This window comes from Arvicola amphibius, chromosome 3, assembly GCF_903992535.2.
Source record: "Arvicola amphibius chromosome 3, mArvAmp1.2, whole genome shotgun sequence".
Classification (NCBI taxonomy): Eukaryota; Metazoa; Chordata; class Mammalia; order Rodentia; family Cricetidae; genus Arvicola; species Arvicola amphibius.
The window spans coordinates 107,349,708-107,367,596 of record NC_052049.1 but is presented as its reverse complement, the minus strand read 5'-3'; the positions used below and the strand labels follow the sequence as shown (position 1 = coordinate 107,367,596).

General features: G+C 37.2%; 1 protein-coding gene across 1 annotated transcript; it reads left to right on the top strand.

Annotated features, from left to right (window-relative positions):
- The first annotated feature begins 223 nt into the window (after window positions 1-223).
- Window positions 224-4,718, top strand: LOC119810091 (olfactory receptor 7G2-like). Its single transcript, XM_038323413.1, has 2 exons — window positions 224-1,135; window positions 4,698-4,718. The coding sequence occupies exons 1-2, from the start codon at window positions 224-226 to the stop codon at window positions 4,716-4,718; spliced, it is 933 nt and encodes a 310-aa protein (XP_038179341.1).
- Window positions 4,719-17,889: the final 13,171 nt, after the last annotated feature.

Below are 17,889 nucleotides of genomic sequence, written 5' to 3'. Positions count from 1 at the left end.
TTAAAACAATTTATCAGATGGTTGAAAATGGGGAAACTAAGAGGTAGAAAAAAGTAATAAAGACAGGAGCGAGAAGTAAGTAGAAACACATGCACATGTGGATGGAGAGTAGAATTGTCAATACAGAAAGGGAAAATAATGATTACTTCATTAACCATATCTTGAATTTCTTTCATTTCTTTCCATGCCATCACCACTGTTATTTTTTCAGCATCTGAAAACCATGGGATTCACAAACCAAACAGTTGCTACTAACTTTCTCCTCCTGGGCCTTTCGAGTGACCCAGAATTGCAACCTGTCATGTTTGGACTGTTTCTGTCCATATACCTGGTCACAATGATTGGGAATCTGTTCATAATCTTGTCCATTATTTCAGATTCTCATCTCCATACTCCCATGTACTTTTTTATCTGCAACCTCTCCTTGAATGATCTCTGTACAAGCACCACAATAATCCCAAAGATGCTGGTGAACTTCCAAGAACAGAATCTAAGCATATCCTTTGCAGGATGCCTCACCCAGGCTTGCTTTGCTATGCTTTTTGCTAGTCTGGAATGCTGTCTCCTTGCAGCGATGGCATATGATCGCTATGTGGCCATTTGCTACCCCTTGAGGTACACAGTCATCATGAATTGGCGTATGTGTAGCCTACTCACCCTATTCTCCCTGCTCAGTAGCACTATGAATGCATTACTTCTCAGCCTCACGGTGCTGTGGCTGTCCTTCTGCAAAGATTTGGAAATTCCCCACTTCTTTTGTGAAATTACCCAGGTCATCAAGGCAGCCTGTTCTAGCACATTCGTCAACAACGTACTGATAAATATTGCAGGTTTAACATTTGGTGGCATTACTTTTGCTGGAATCATTTTCTCTTACACTGAAATCGTCTCCTCTGTCTTGAAAATACCATCTGTTCAAGGAAGATATAAAGCCTTTTCCACCACGGGGTCTCATCTGTCAGTTGTTTCTCTATTCTACGGGACAGCTTTAGGTGTATGCATTAGCTCAGCAGTAACTCACTCTCGCAGGATAACAGCAGTGGCATCGGTGATGTATACTGTGGTGACACAGATGCTGAACCCTTTCATCTACAGCTTAAGGAACAAAGATATGAAACAAGCCTTGAAGAAACTCGTAGGGAGGATGGCTTCCCGTCTCTAAATATGTTGTCTTCTTTGAATGGATCCTATAGTTAAGTCACTGTAACAGGATTCCTGACCATCCCTTCACTAATCCTTTCAAATTCAGTGGATGGCATGATGCCGAATAAATTTAACCTTGTGTTTATTAACTTTTCCCCTGTATTTATGTATGCTTGAACAATTGTCTCAACTCTATTATCCATTTCTTTTCTCATGTTTCAAAATCTGGGACAAAGTCTGTGGGTGTGTTCTGTATCTGTATATTATATAAATGTGAAACATATATGTGTATTTGTAAATACATGTCCATTATTTATTTATATATACATGTGTATATAACAGGAGATGGTATATTCATCTTATTGACAATTAGAAATTATACATATTTGTGAAGTGCAAGAATGTGGAGACACAGAACTGGCTTAGAGTGCAGGCTTCTCCTGAGACAGATGAGACAAAGTTGAGAAACGACTGCTTGGCTGACCAAGCATAAATGAAAGCATACATTCTCTGCTCATTTCTCAATTTTCTGTCAGAATCTGTACTGTTGATAAGTGGCTTTTGAGCTCAGTTCATCATGCTCCACCAGAAATAGGTTTAAGGAAGTGCTTTGTTTCTTTATACTTTTTGCTTTGTTTCTTTATACTTATTTTTATTCTTTATTCTGTCTATTCCTCACCCATATCTTTCCAAACTTGTCATAATCAGTATTATTTTATCTGTAGGGAAATCATTTTTGCCTTTGATGTGTAAATTAGAAAATATGGCAATTTTTTGTCTCTATTTTCACTTGATAAAATAGCTTCTAGTTTAATTAACGTTACCTAAAATGATCGTAAATGATTTTTTGAGGAATAGAATTCCATTATGTCTATGTGTCATTTTTCCTTTACAATTATATCCACTGAGAATTCTTTAAAATTAATTTCTTATGTGAACTGCTGTGAGTATTGTACAACTGAATGAAAATGCATACATTGCTCATAAACATTTATCTCTGTTTCTTTAGATTTTCACTTATTTCTGGAGTAGTTTTACAAAATGGTACTTGTCCTGATAGCTTTTAAGAAACATCATACTGATTTCAGAATCAGCTAGCAACTTAATTAACAATAGGCCATGAAAGATCAAATTTCTCTGTAATGTCACTGCCATTTCTTACTGACTTTCGACCTGATGTTGCCATTCTAACTCAGGTGATATGGCAATGAAATTTATACAGATTTCATTGATTGTTAGAATGACATTGAACCTTTTTTTTAAAAAAAAAATCCATTCATCTTTAGTATCTATTATTTTGAGTAAAGCATATTCAGCTTATTTATTTAGTATTTAACTGAACTCTTTGAGTTTTTTTGCTGTTGAATTCCTTTTATTTTCTGGCTGTAACACATATTATTTTATGTATCTGCTTCACTGTAAAATGGAGGTGAACTGTTAAAATTACTGAGGCAATTTTCAAACCTATTAAGTGATTTGTGCCTCATTCATTAACGTCAGGTCAAATGCAACCCAGATGAGGCCCCTAGATCAGAAGGAGGTAAGATTTTTCAGCCTTCTAAATATAGCACTGAAGATATACTCAGTAATTTTATGTTAGTAAGAGATGCTTAGAATTTTCAGGATGAACCCTTTAGGATCTAATATGACAAAGAAATGTTAAATCAGACATATTCAAAGTGCAGAATTTTTCCTGTTTTACAAAGAGCCAGGAGTTTTTGATATAGCAGTGTTATCACTTCCAGTACATATTTTTTATATGAGGTATAGGTTAGAGAAATAGAATAGCAATCTTTTTATGGTCTTTTCCATTTTGAGAATTTTTAACCTTGTTAATATTTAAAATTGAAAAATTCTTTATCACATCTGATCACTGTACTTCTGAGATGCAACTAAAAAGAAGAAAATATTATTAATTTTTAATGTTCTGCTGTGTATTTATACATTTTATATTATGTTTGGAGATGGAAAATGTAAACAGTCTTTCATATTGATTAAAATTGTGGTAGCACAATTTGTCCTCTGTGAATAAGATTAATTAAGTGTTTTTTTTATAGTCTATTAGAAAGGAAAACATTGTGTTACTTAGAGTACAGTAATTAACTACTTGTATGCTTATTTCCAAATTTTGGAAGTGCCAGAGATTTCTCTTAAATGTTTCCACAAAACACATATTTGTAGGCTAATCTTATTGTCCCTATTATGACAAAACAGTTTTATTTATAAAACAATTTAACATTTTTAAATACACAAATTAAATTGCCTTTCTATTATTCTATAGACTTTAAAATTTTTATTTATATGTATATGTGTGTTCAGGTGTTCATAAATTTATGTATTTGTACCATACGTGTGCAGGTACCCCTGAGTCTTCTGGAAGAGATTGAAGTGCTCTGAACCACTGAGTCTCCTCTCCAGCCACAATCTATTTTTTTTCTTAAAAATTAGCAAAGATTCTATTTCTCACTTAGTGAAATATCTATGTACAATATGCTGATTTGGTCATTTAAAATATATTTTATTTACCCTTTGAGAATTTCATACATGATGTGTAGTGATCATATCTACAACCCAGTCATGTCCTCCAACTCCTCCTAGGACTCATACTCCATCAGCCTCATCATGTTTATGTACCCTCTATTTTATAGTCTATAAAATCCAATTAGTGCTTTTTGTATATGTGTGTGGGAACACTGACTAGAGCAGTTCTTCTCAGTCTGTGGATTTTGAATCATATGGACATCCCATAACTAATATCCTGCTTATCAGATATTTATATTATGATTCATAACAGTAGCAAAATTACTGTTATGTTGTAACAATGAAAGAATATTATGTTGAGGTCATCACAATTTGAGGAACTGTATTAAACTGCTGCAGCTTTAGGAAGGTTGAGAATCACTGTACTAGAATACAGGCAACCTATTACGAGCCGCATCCCAGAATAAAATTGACCTCCTTCTTCCAACAGACTTCCTGTGCCATTAGCTCCTTATCTAGAGGTGGCCTATATGGAAACCGAGTATGTTCAAATATTATGCGACTGGGCAATATGAGCATTGCAAATATATTTCTTGATATTGGCTTTATTTTGCAAGTTTCTTGCTGTGTGTAGTGGACACAGTCTTATGCTTCATTGTCTCCTGTGGTTTAGTTTGAAAAATAAACAAAATTTATACTAAAATGGTCTTAAGAATAACCAGTTCTTTTGATCTAAGGTTTGCATGTTTAATTTTCACCTTTTAACTCTGTCATAACACAATCTTTGTTAATTTAAAATGAATACTATACTTACAATAATGAAAAGTAAAGTTCTTTTAAAGAAAGATTTGTTTTTATTAGAATTTTTAGTTAGATTTCTGCATGTCTATGTGTGTGTTCACGTAGATGAAAGTGGCCAGGGAATCCAAACAATGATGTTGGATCCCCTGGAGCTCAAATTATGCGTGCTTATAATCAGCCAGATATGCATTTTGGGAATAGAATTCAGGTCTTCCTGCAAACCAGTATACACTGCTTACCATTCATCCATCTCTTCAGCACTCGGCATGCAGATCTTCAGTATTCTGACCTAAAATGGTAGAGAAAATGACTAATAAAAATTGTTAATAAGAGAGTAAATAATCAATAAAGAAACTGCAAATTCATGTTTACTATAGCATATGGACAGTTTATGGAACATGAAACAGAGCATATATATTTGATGAATATTTGGCAAATTAAATATACTATATACAACATAATTGTACATTATTTATGCTTTACAGAAGAGAGGATGTAAATGGGGTACCTTAAGCAAAAGAAGAAAATAAGACCTGAAAAGTGTTGTATATTTTTTCCCAGAGTAGGGGATAAGTAATAAAATATTCAAATATTTTGAATCAGATTAGAATTTAGGACATGGAGCAAAAGTAGCCATGAAAATTGAAGCAGAATTTGATCAGGACACAATAAATTTTTGAGAGAAAATACTATATTAATTCTTTTAATATATGTAAAGTGTTTTAAAAATAAAATAATACAACTTTTCTGAACATCATTTTTTCTGCTGATTAGAAAGCCTCCTTTAGGTACTTATTTAAGCAAAAATTTCCCAGAAGTGATCTCTATATAGATACACTATTTCCATATCTTCCATTCCTGTTCTTTTATGTGAAAATTAATGTTAATCCGCAACTTAATCTTGTGACACTGTATCCTTGCTATCTTCCTTTACATAATCCCTTTTCTCATTGTTTAGCGACCATTGGGCTTCCTGTCTTCTAAATATTCCCTGTGTTGTATTTTGTATGGTTGTTTTATGTAAAGCTAATCTTTAAATATTTTTGGCTTCTCAACAATCTCTAGAGTTGGAAACTATAAGTCCTATCTAAGCCTTGAGGATTTAGCCTTTATGAGTACATTAATGGTACTATTAAACAGATTTCCTGGATTTCTTCTGTTATTCTGCCATATATAAATAGTATCTTACCTATATAGAGATCTCATCCTGAAAGCAAAATCTTCAATTTAAATAAACATTGAAACAGCTGTGGCCTTGGCACAGAACTCAAAGCCTCTAAAATTGAGAAAAAATGAAATTTGTAACTCCTGATCTGTTGTAACCTTCTAAATCAGCTTTAAATTGATTGTAACTATATTCTGAATACATTCAGTTTTAGAATATTTTGTGTTAATGTGAATTATCTTCATATTTTATTTTTCTTATTTTACATCATTTAAAAATTCCATACATCCAAATAATATGTTTTTATGGAATCCACCCCCATTTCTTCTCTTTAATTTCTACCTCCCCACCACTTTTTACTCTTAACTTCATGCCTTTATTTTTTAACTGTACTGATTCTCTTTAGTACTGCCTGTATGTAAATGACTATAGGATCATCAACCATAGGATTCGTATCAGTTCATGGGCAACACCTACGAAGAAAACACTTCATAGTGGAAACCAATATATCCATAACAAACAGTAGGACATGCCAACTCCTCTATCTGTGTCAGTATTAGAAATAGTTAGTGACTTAGTGTTGTGCATTCAGTCACAGTCACTATGCAGTCATTTGTGTAATACGCATACCGTGTCTAGTAAATATTATTTTACTGCAGATGTCAACTATTCTAGACCTTAAAATATTCTTCCCTCTCTATGTGATGATCGCTGAAACCTGAAGTATGGGCTATACTATATATGACACATTTAGAGCTAAGCATTCTGTAGTCTTTTAGACTCTCTATATATGTTGACAAGTTTTTGGTCTCTACATTTCAACTGTAGAAAGATTTTAGTTTAGCATCTATAGAAACCTTAATCAATGAATAAAAACTTGAACTTAATCATAAAAGTATCACTTATTTCCATAACATTCATACCAATATTACACCACTGAGTATAAGTTGTCAGACTAGTTCTTACTTGAAATTTGGTGGGTTCACCATTAACAATACTGCTGTAGTTTTCTCCCCTACCATAAGCAGAAATGTCTAGTACCATGAAAACTAATCAACAGCATTACAAGTTTCCAGGTGATCATGAGTTTAGTTTCTACATAATCTATGATTCAAGGATAAGTTATCTTCAGTAACAGAGTATTACCAAGATCAATTGAAGTATCCTATAATATTTAAGGGTTTTCAACAATTCAAGAGAGGTAATACATATCTAGAACTGAATATTTTGTTTGGTAGCTTACCTTGTCTGGATAAGAATATATATATAATTTTAGTAAGATTCTACAGTTTATTGCTATTGCTAGAACTTCAAGCACTATATTGAAGAGATAAGGAGAGAGTGGACAGCCTTGTCGTGTTCCTGAATTTAGTGGGATAGCCTTGAGTTTCTCTCCGTTTAATTTGATGTTAGCTGTCGGCTTGCTGTAAATAGCTTTTATTATATTTAGGAATGACCCTTGTATCCCTAATCTCTCCAAAACCTTTATCATAAAAGGGTGCTGAATTTTGTCAAATGCTTTTTCAGCATCTAATGAGATGACCATATGGTTTTTTTTTCCTTCAGTTTATTTATATGATGGATTACATTGATAGATTTTCGTATGTTGAACCAGCCCTGCATCTCTGGGATGAAGCCTACTTGATCGTAATGGATAATTTTTCTAATGTGTTCTTGGATTCGGTTTGCCAGTATTTTATTGAGAATTTTTGCGTCAATGTTCATGAGTGAGATTGGCCTGTAATTCTCTTTCTTGGTTGAGTCTTTGTGTGGTTTAGGTATCAGGGTAACTGTGGCTTCATAGAAGGAATTTGGCAGTGACTCTTGTGTTTCTATATTATGAAATACCTTAAGGAGTATAGGTATTAGGTCTTCTTGGAAGTTCTGGTAGAATTCCGCATTGAAACCATCTGGTCCTGGGCTCTTTTTGGTAGGGAGGTTTCTGATAACAGTTTCTAATTCTTTGCGACTAACAGGACGATTTAGAGCATTTACCTGGTCCTGGTTTAACTTTGGTATATGGTATTTATCTAAAAAACTGTCCATTTCTTTTACATTTTCCAATTTTGTGGCATACAGGCTTTTGTAGTAAGATCTAATGATTCTCTGAATTTCCTCTGTGTCTGTGGTTATGTCCCCCTTTTCATTTCTGATCTTATTAATTTGCGTGTTCTCCCTCTGCCATTTGATTAGTTTGGCTAAGGGTTTGTCAATCTTGTTGATTTTCTCCAAGAACCAGCTTCTTGTTTCATTGATTCTTTGGATTGTTTTCTGTGTTTCTATTTTGTTGATTTCTGCCCTCAGTTTGATTATTTCCAGTCTTCTACTTCTCCTAGGTGAGTCTGCTTCTTTTTTTTCCAGAGCTTTCAGGTGTGCTGTTAAGTCACCAATGAGTGCTTTCTCCGTTTTCTTTAAGTGGGCACTTAGTGCTATGAACTTTCCTCTTAGCACTGCTTTCATTGTGTCCCATAGGTTTGAGTATGTTGTGTCTTTGTTTTCATTAAATTCAAGAAAGACTTTAATTTCTTTCTTTATTTCTTCCTTGACCCAGGTGTGGGTCAGTAGTTGACTGTTCAGTTTCCATGAGTTTGTGGGCTTTCTGGGGGTAGCATTGTTGTTGAATTCTAATTTTAATCCATGGTGATCCGATAAGACACAGGTGGTTACTAATATTTTTTTGTAACTGTGGAAGTTTGCTTTGTTACCAAGTATATGGGAGCAGGGAAGCATATATCTTAATTTAAGGAGCTACCTGAGGGTTGTCAAGAGACTTGACCCTAGAGGGGTTCCCAGGTTTCCAGGGAGACGCCCCCAGTTAGTTCCTTGGGCAGCTGAGGAGAGGGAGCCTGAAAAGGCCAGTTCCTATAGCCATACTGATGAATTTCTTGCATATCACCATAGAACCTCCACCTGACGATAGATGAAGAAAATGACAGAGCCCCACATTGGAGCACCGGACTGAGCTCCCAAGGTCCTGATGAGGAGCAGAAGGAGAGAGAACATGAGAAAGAAAGTCAGGACCGTGAGGGAACCTCCAGCTGGCGACGGATGGGGAAGGTGACTGAGCCCCACATTGGAGCACTGGACTGAGCTCCCAAGGTCCTGATGAGGAGCAGAAGGAGCGAGAACATGAGGGAGAAAGTCAGGAACGTGAGGGGTGCGTTCACTCATAGAGACGGTGGGACAGAACTAATGGGAGATCACCAACTCCAGTTGTAATGGGACTGATGGATCATGCGACCAAACCCGTCTCTCTGAATGTGGCCAACAGCGGGGGCTAACTGAGAAGCAAAGGACAATGGCGCTGGGCTCTGATTCTTCTGCATGGATGGGCTCTGTGGGAGCCTTCTCAGCTTGGTCGATCACCTTCCTGGACCTGGGGGGAGTTGGGAGGACCTTGGTCTTAGCATAGAGTGGTGAACCCTGATGGCTCCTTGGCCTTGAGAGGGAGGGAGGGGAGGTAGGGGTGGAGGGGAGGGGAGGGAAGGGGGAGAAGGAGGGGAGGGAAGGGGGAGGAGGAGGGGATGGAAAATTTTAAATATAAAAAAAAATAAACCATGAGAGAGAAAAAAAAAGATTCTACAGTTTAGATTTCAATATGGATTTTAAAAATCTTTTCTGTTAGCTATCCTTCCTCATAGTATTACACTGTCCTGTTATCCCATTGCTTATCCCATTTAACCCTTATTATTTTATTTTTCCCTTTTTCCCCTTCATGCCACCTTCATTCTCTCTCATTCCTCTGAAAAGTCACTCCCATTGTCACTTTATGAGTTTCCTTATGTCTATGGGCACTTTTAGTTTAAAAACAATTTAAACATAATTAAAAATGTCTAAAGAGTCAAAGCTAGCTGGGCGGTGGTGGCGCATGCCTTTAATCCCAGCACTTGGGAGGCAGAGGCAGGTGGATCTCTGCGAGTTCGAGGCCAGCCTGGTCTACAAGAGCTAGTTCTAGGACAGGCTCTAAAACTACAGTGAAACCCTGTCTCAAAAAACCAAAAAAAAAAAAAGAGTCAAAGCTAACATTATCATATGAGACAGAATCTGTAATGTTTGTCCTTATCTATCTGGGTTTCCTTACTAAGAATGAGAGTTTCTAGTTCTATCTATTTACCTGAAAACTTTATTTCATTATTATTGATAACCTCATGCTATTCAATTTGGTATGTGTTTTGTAGAATAATCTTTTTTTTACATGGTGAAGAAGTGTTACTCTGGTCAGTTTAATGAAAGCTGAATATCCAGTACTGAGGCAGGACTTCCAGGCACAGAGGACTCTGGGAAGAAAGAAAGAGTCATCAGTCAGATACATAGCAAGCAGTACAGGCATTCCAAAGTAAAGGTAACCTAGCCATTTAAAAGAACATAGATTAAAAGATATGGGTTTCTGGGCAGTAGTAGTGTACTCTTTTAAACCTTGTACTTGGGAGGCAGATGCAGGTGGATCTCTGTGAGTTCAGGGCTAGTTACAGGACAGGCTTCAAAGCTATAGAAAAACCTGGTCTCAAAAAATTATGGAGATATGGGTGGGTTAATTTAAGTTATAAGACCTAGTTAGAAACAAAACTAAGCTATCAGCTGAGCTTTCATAATTAATAAGTTTCCATGTCATGAATTGGGAGCTGGGCTTTTAGGCAACAGAAGCTAAATTCTGGCCAATGTGATATATTTGCTTTCTACTGGCTGCAGATCCAGATGAAGAACTCCCAACTACCTCTCCAGGACCATGTATGCCTACATGTTGCCATGCATCCCACCATGATGGTAATGGACTAAACCTCTGAGCTGTAAATCAGGCCATTTATAAGAGTTGCTTTGTTCCAAGACCCACTGGCCCAACCTGCACCTAGAGGGAAAGGTGAGTGTCTTGAAATCCCAGCAGGAGAGCCCTGATCTCTAGGACTTAGACCTGCTCTTCCACCCAATGCACCCTCAGAAACCAGGCAGCAGCACCCTCTCCCAACAAACATCTCCCACTCTGACCCCCAGAGCCGCAGACCCTAACTGAACCTGGAGGAAGAGTGACCATAGAGATATAGACCCCACCTATACCTACTGGAGGAAGAGGGATCCCCAGAGGCTTAAGCTCCATCTGCACAGATTGGAGGAAGAGATGGATAGATGACAGTGTAAGAATATATTCAAAATCACAAAGAGCAATATGGCACCACAAGAATCTAGTGGACACACAACTGGAAGACCTGAAACACTCAACGTAGATGAAGCAGAAGGGAAAAAAAAACTTAAAAATAATTATTTGAAGGTGATGGAGGCACTGAAAGAAGAAATGGAAATTTCCATTAAAGAAATAGAGAAAATGACGAACAAAAAATTGGAATAAATCAATAAATCCCTTAAAGAAAGTCAAGAAAACCTATAAAAAAAAGAAGGTGAAGGAAGATTTTAAGACTTGAAAATTGGAGTAGAGTCAGTAAAGAAAACACAAACCAAAGGAATTCTGGAATTAAAAAATCTGGGTAAATGTATAGGAACTACAGATGTAAGCATAATCTATAGAATATAAGAGATGGAAAGAAGAATTTCAGGAGTTGAAGAAACAATAGAGCAGATTCATAAGTCAAAAAATGCTAGATCCAATGATTTCTTTTTTGGTTTTTTGAGACAGGGTTTCTCTGTAGTTTTGGAGCTAGTCCTGGAACTAGCTCTTGTAGATCAGGCTGGCCTCAAACTCACAGCGATCCACCTGACATTGCCTCCTGCTACCTGCAGCTTGCTTACTGGCTGCCTAGTGAAACTAAGGCAGGAAGGGGAGCAGATCAATTGGGGTTGGTGTTGGAGCAGCCTGTCTGCAGGAAGCTTTCCTACTGGCGGGCTAGTGAAGTTGAAGCAGGTGGGGAGGGCCCTCAGGTTTTTCCCTGGTACTGAGGGCCTAGAGAATAGGATGACCAGTTGGCTGGCAGATCACTCACCTCTTGGTCCACTGTGTGCCTAAACCTGACTTCTCAATGGAAACTCTGAAAGTCAATAGGACCTGGACAGATGTGGTACAAAAACAAAGAGATCATGAATGCCAATTCAGACTAATATGCCCAGCAAAACTTTCAATCACCATAGATGGAGAAAACAACATATGCAATGACAAAGCTCATTTAAACAATACCTATCCACAAGTCAAACCCAATAGAAAGGACTGAAAGGAAAATTCCATTCCAAGAGAGTTATCTGCAACCATGAAAACACAGCAACATATAACCTCACATGAGCAAACCCCAAAGAAGGGAAACACTACCACAAACAAAAGTGAAACCAAAATTAACGGGAATTAGCAATCACTGGTCATTAATATTTTTTAATATCAATGGGCTCAATTCATGTCTAAAAAGACACAAGCTAACAAGTGGGTATGAAGACAGGGCTCATCCTTCTGTTGCATACAAGAAAAACACCTCAACTTCAAAGACAGCCATTACTTCAAGGAAAAGGGATGGGAAAAATTTTCCAATAAAATGGACCTAAGAAACAAGTGAGTGTAGCTATCCTAATATCTAACAAAACAGATTTATAAATGAAATCATTTAAAAAGATGGAGAAGATACTTCATACTCACCACAGAAGAAAAAATCCATCAAAAATGAAGTTCTAATTATAAACATCTATGTACAAACACAAAAGAACCTAAATTTGTTAAAGAAAAATAAAGCTTAAATTTAATATCAAACCCTCACACTATATAGAGGAGAATTCTATACCCCACTCTTACCAGTGTACAGTTTGCCAGACAGAAAATTAACAGAAAAATAAGGGAACTAAAAGATGTTATGACTCAATAGGGCCTAACAGAAACCTGTAGACCATTTCTCCCAAACACAAAATAATAAACCTTATTCTTAGCACATCAAGGAACCTTCTCTAAAACTGACAACATACTTAGTAACAAAACAAATCTCAACAGATAAAAAATAAGTCAAATAACCCCCTGTATCTTAACAGATTACCATGGGTTAAAGTTAGAATTTAACAACAACACTAATTGCAGAAAACCTTCAAACTTATGGAATTTGAACAATGATCAACTGAATCACCATTGGGTGAAAGAGGAAATAAGAAAGAAATATAAGACTTCCTAGAATTCAATGAAAATGATTGTACATCATACCCAAACTTATGGGACACTATGAAAACAACAGTAAGAGGAAAGTTTATAGCACTAAGTGCCTACAAACATCAGCACTTTAACAGCATACCTGAAAGCTATAGAATAAAAAGAAGCAGACTCAATGAGGCAAATTAGATGCCAAAAGGAATCTAATTGAGGGTTGAAATCAGTTAAATGGAAACAAAACAATACAAAGAATCAATGAAATAAAGAATTGGTTCTTCAAGAAAAGTCAACAAGATAGACAAATCTTTATCAAAATAACCACAAGGCAGAGAGAAAATATCCAAGCTAATAAAATTAAAAGTGAAAATGGGGACGTAACAATAGACACTGAGGAAAATTAAGAAAATCATTAGGTCATTGTTGTAGGAGGGTTGATACTTCATTCCAAGCTGTTTGGCCCCGAAATAATCACATAGAAACCATATTATATGCAATACTGTTTGGTCAATAGTCTAAGCATGTTTCTGGCTAACTCATATCTTAAATTAACCCATCTCCATTAATCTGTGTCTCATCACGAGCCTGTGACTTATTGGGTAAAGTTCCAGCATCTGTCTCCCGTGCGGCTTCTCTCTGACTCCACCTTCTTTCTCCCAACATTGAGTTTAGTTTTCCCTACATATCTCTATTCTGCTAAGCCAATGCCCAAAACAGCTTCTTTACTCACTAACCAATAAATACACCACATATACAGAAGGACTTCCCACACCATTTCCTCTTTTCTGTTTAAATAAAAAGGAAGGTTTTAACTTTAGCATAGTAAAATTATATATAAAAAACAAGTATCAAGCAAGAATCAGTTACAATATTTATATTTACTTTATCTTTCATCATAACTAAGAAAAAGTATAATTATAACTTCTAGTGAGAGAGGTGAGCAGACCTGCTTTTCATCTCGCCTGGCTCCCGCATGACTAGTTTTACACCTGAAATAATTACACAGAAACTGTATTCATTTAAACACTGCCTGGTCCATTACTTCCAGCCTCTTATTGTCTAATTCTATCATCTCGATTAACCCATTCTAATAATCTGTGTAGCACCACGAAGTGATAGCTTCCCAAGAAAAATTCAGCATGTCTGACCTTGTGGCTGGCTTCATGGTGACTGTCTCAGAGAAGCGAAGCATGACGACTGCCTGAGGCATCTGCCTCACTCCCAGCATTCTGTTCTGTCTACTCCACCCACCTAAGGGCTGGCCTATCAAATGGGCCAAGGCAGTTTGTTTATTAACCAATGAAATCAACACAAACAGAAGACTCTCCCACATCAATAACTATCTATTCTTTAACTCCATCAAAGACTCCAGAAGGATATAATATTACCTAAGTAAACAGGAAGTGCATTGTACGCAGCTTCCCAAAACTCTAGAATTGACAGAGTCATCTCACTGCCTGGACAGTCACCCAATGTTCTTCTGTATCTTTGGGGCATATAATCTTCATCCATAGGTCCATATTATCTGGCAGATTTTCCCACAATGCAGGAAATATCAAAGATAATTCTGCCTATATTGGCAGTTTTCAGTCAGTTTCTTCTGTGTCTTGCAGAATGTCTGGCAGACTCTTTCATGAAGTAGGAACCCTGAAGTATCATCTCACCTTTAGTCAAGTTCAGCAGTTATTTCTCAGTGGGTCCTGCATGTCCAGTTTATACAGCATAGCATCAAGCAGTCCAGGCAAGAGCAGTTTCTTGCCGAAATGGCTAGCAAACTCCATAAGGAGACTCTTCAATGCCCATCTTCCTCTTGAAGTAATTGGTGCTGCCAGAGCAGATGTGTCTCATTGTCATGAAAATATTGTTATTAAAATATGTATATGCCATATTCTGTTAGTCTTTAAAGGATTTGAAGGATCCCTATCTAACTGAAATATATCTCTATATATCTAGAAAACCTAATTAACATGGCTACAAGCTTGACTATTATAGATGACTACCGATTAATTTTTATTTCTTAATTATACATTACATATTTTAAATGAGCTGCACAAACACAATACTTTAATCAAGAGCAGAAATATACATTTAACAAAATTGACCTTAAATTTGTATCAACAAACCAAGATTTATACCAATGCAATTATCTATAACTTATGCCCCTATAAATATATGCAAACATTTATTTACAATATTTGGGAATATGGGCGTAGTTCATTCCAAACTACTACCTGCTTTTTGTTTGGTGAAATATTTTTGGGAGGTGTTCATGGTGAGTTTTCTGTGGCCTTGATGCGTCAAATGACATTACTCTGGATTAATCCACAGGTTTTCATCTTCTGTGGAAACAAAAGCAGAGCCTCTTTTCAAAACAACATATCCTTAGACTCAAATTCTGAAATCAAAATACCGTTAGGTTTGTTTAACTTAGCAGTCCATACAATGAAATGTCTCTTGTTATGTAGCTTTCTAACAGTTAAAAAATTCAAAGAAAACACAATAATATACATAATCCTGATGCTCTGTGTATATTTCATCTTTACTTGGCTAGTTTGTTTTCATTCTATTACTTTTTCTATAAGTTTAATATTTATTTTATTATCTTTACTCCTCTAATCTACGACTGTCTGTACTCTTTTATATTATATTTACTGTCTCTTTACTCTCTTTCTTCTCTCTTCCAAGCCTATGTACATTTTAAAACACACTGTGTCTCATTTAGAGGTCTTTTATGTCTGAATCTGTCCCCTTATGTATCTGAAATCCTTTTCTGTCCAGGAGCACTTCTTAAAAACAGCTTGGCTATGAGTAAGGCTGATTTGCCTTTTGGCTCCAGCCAGTACAACATGTCAGAGGTACATTCATGGATTCTTTTTTTTTTTTATTAAAAGCTTTCTGCCTCCTTCCCACCTCCCATATGCCTCCCCCTCCTCCCCTCCACTCCGCCTCCCTCTCCTGTTCAAAGAGCAGTAAGGGTTCCCCGCCCTGTGGGAAGTCCAAGGTCCTCCCCCCTCCATCCAGGTCTAGGAAGGTGAGCATCCAAACAGGCTAGACTCCCCCAAAGCCAGTATATGTAGTAGGATCAAAATCCAGTGCCATTGTCCTTGGCTTCTCAGCAACCCTCATTGTCTGCCTTTCACGATAGCCACAAATAGCATAAAATATCTTGGGCAAACTCTAACCAAGGAAGTGAAAGATCTATTTGACAAGAACTTTAAGTCTTTGAAGAAAGAAATTGAAGAGGATACCAGAAAATGGAAGGATCTTCCTTGCTCTTGGATTGGGAGGATCAACACAGTAAAAATGGCAATTCTACCAAAAGCAATCTATACATTCAATGCAATCCCCAACAAGGTCCCAAAAAAATTCTTCACAGATCTTGAGAGGACAATAATCAACTTTATATGAAAAAACAAGAAACCCAGAATAGCCAAAACAATCTTATACAATAAAGGAACTTCTGGAGGCATTACCATCTCTGACTTCAAACTCAGAGCTAGAGTATTGAAAACAGCTTGGTAGTGGCATAAAAACAGAGAAGTCGACCAATGGAATCGTATAGAAGACCCGGATCTTAACCCACAAACCTATGAACACCTGATTTTTGATAAAGGAGCTAAAAGTACACAATGGAAGAAAGAAAGCATCTTCAACAAATGGTGCTGGCATAACTGGCTGTCAACCTGTAGAAGAACGATCCATATCTATTACCATGCACAAAACTCAAGTCCAAATAGATTAAAGACCTCAATATCAATCTGAACACACTGAACCTGTTAGAGGAGAAAGTGGGAAGTACGCTACAACATATGGGCACAGGAGACCGTTTCCTATGTATAACCCCAGCAGCATAGACATTAAGGGCAACATTGAATAAATGGGACCTCCTGAAGCAGAGCAGCTTCTGTAAAGCAAAGGACACTGTCACTAAGACACAAAGGCAGCCTACTGACTGGGAAAAGATCTTCACCAACCCCGCAACAGACAAGGTCTAATCTCCAAAATATATAAGGAACTCAAGAGACTAGACTTTAAAATGCTAATTACCAAATTAAAAACTGGGGCACTGAACTCAACAGAGAATTCTCAACAGAAGACGTTCAAATGGCCAAAAGACACTTAAGGTCATGTTCAACCTCCTTAGCTATCAGGGAAATGCAAATCAAAACAACTTTGAGATACCATCTTACACCTGTGAGATTGGCTAAAATCAAAAACACCAATGATAGCCTTTGCTGAAGAGGTTGTGGAGTAAGGTACACTCATCCACTGCTGGTGGGATTGTAAACTTGTGCTACCACTTTGCAAAGCAGTGTGGAGGTTTCTCAGGAAATTCGGGATCAACCTACCACAGGACCCAGCAATTACACTCTTGGAAATATACCCAAGAGATGCCCTATCATATTACAAAAGCATTTGTTCAACTATGTTCATAGCAGCATTATTTGTAATAGCCAGAACCTGGAAACAACCTAGATGCCCTTCAGTGGAAGAATGGATGAAGAAACTGTGGAATATATACATATTAGAGTACTTCTCAGCAGTAAAAAACAATGACATCTTGAATTTTGCATGCAAATGGATGGAAATAGAAAACACTATTCTGAGTGTGGTAACCCAGAACCAAAAAGATGAACATGGGATGTACTCCCTTATAATTGGTTTCTAGCCATAAATAAAGGACATCGAGCCTACAGTTTGTGGTCCTAGAGAAGCTAAATAAGAAGGTGAACCCAAAGAAAAACATATAGTTATCCTCCTGGATATTGGAAGTAGTCAAGATTGCCCGGTAAAAATTGGGAACTTGGGGGCAGGATGGGATGGGGGTAAGGGAAGATGGGGAGAAAAAAGTATGAAGGGGGGTTGGGGAGAGCTTGGGTGAATGGGATGGTTGGGATACAGGAAGGGTGGATATGGGAGCAGGGAAGTATATACCTTCATTAAGGGAGCCATTTTAGGGTTGGCAAGAGAGTTGACTCTAGAGGGGTTCCCAGGTATCCAGGGAGATGCCCCCAGCTTGTTCCTTGGGCAGCTGAGGAGAGGGAGCTGGAAAAGGCCAGATCCTGTAGTCATACTGATGAATATCTTGCATATCACCATAGAACCTTCACCTGGCAAAGGATGGAAATAGAGACAGAGCCACACATTGGTGGACCGGACTGAGCACCCAAGGTCCAAATGAGGAGCAGAAGGAGGAAGAACATGAGCAAGGAAGTCAGGACTGCGAGGGGTGCTCCCA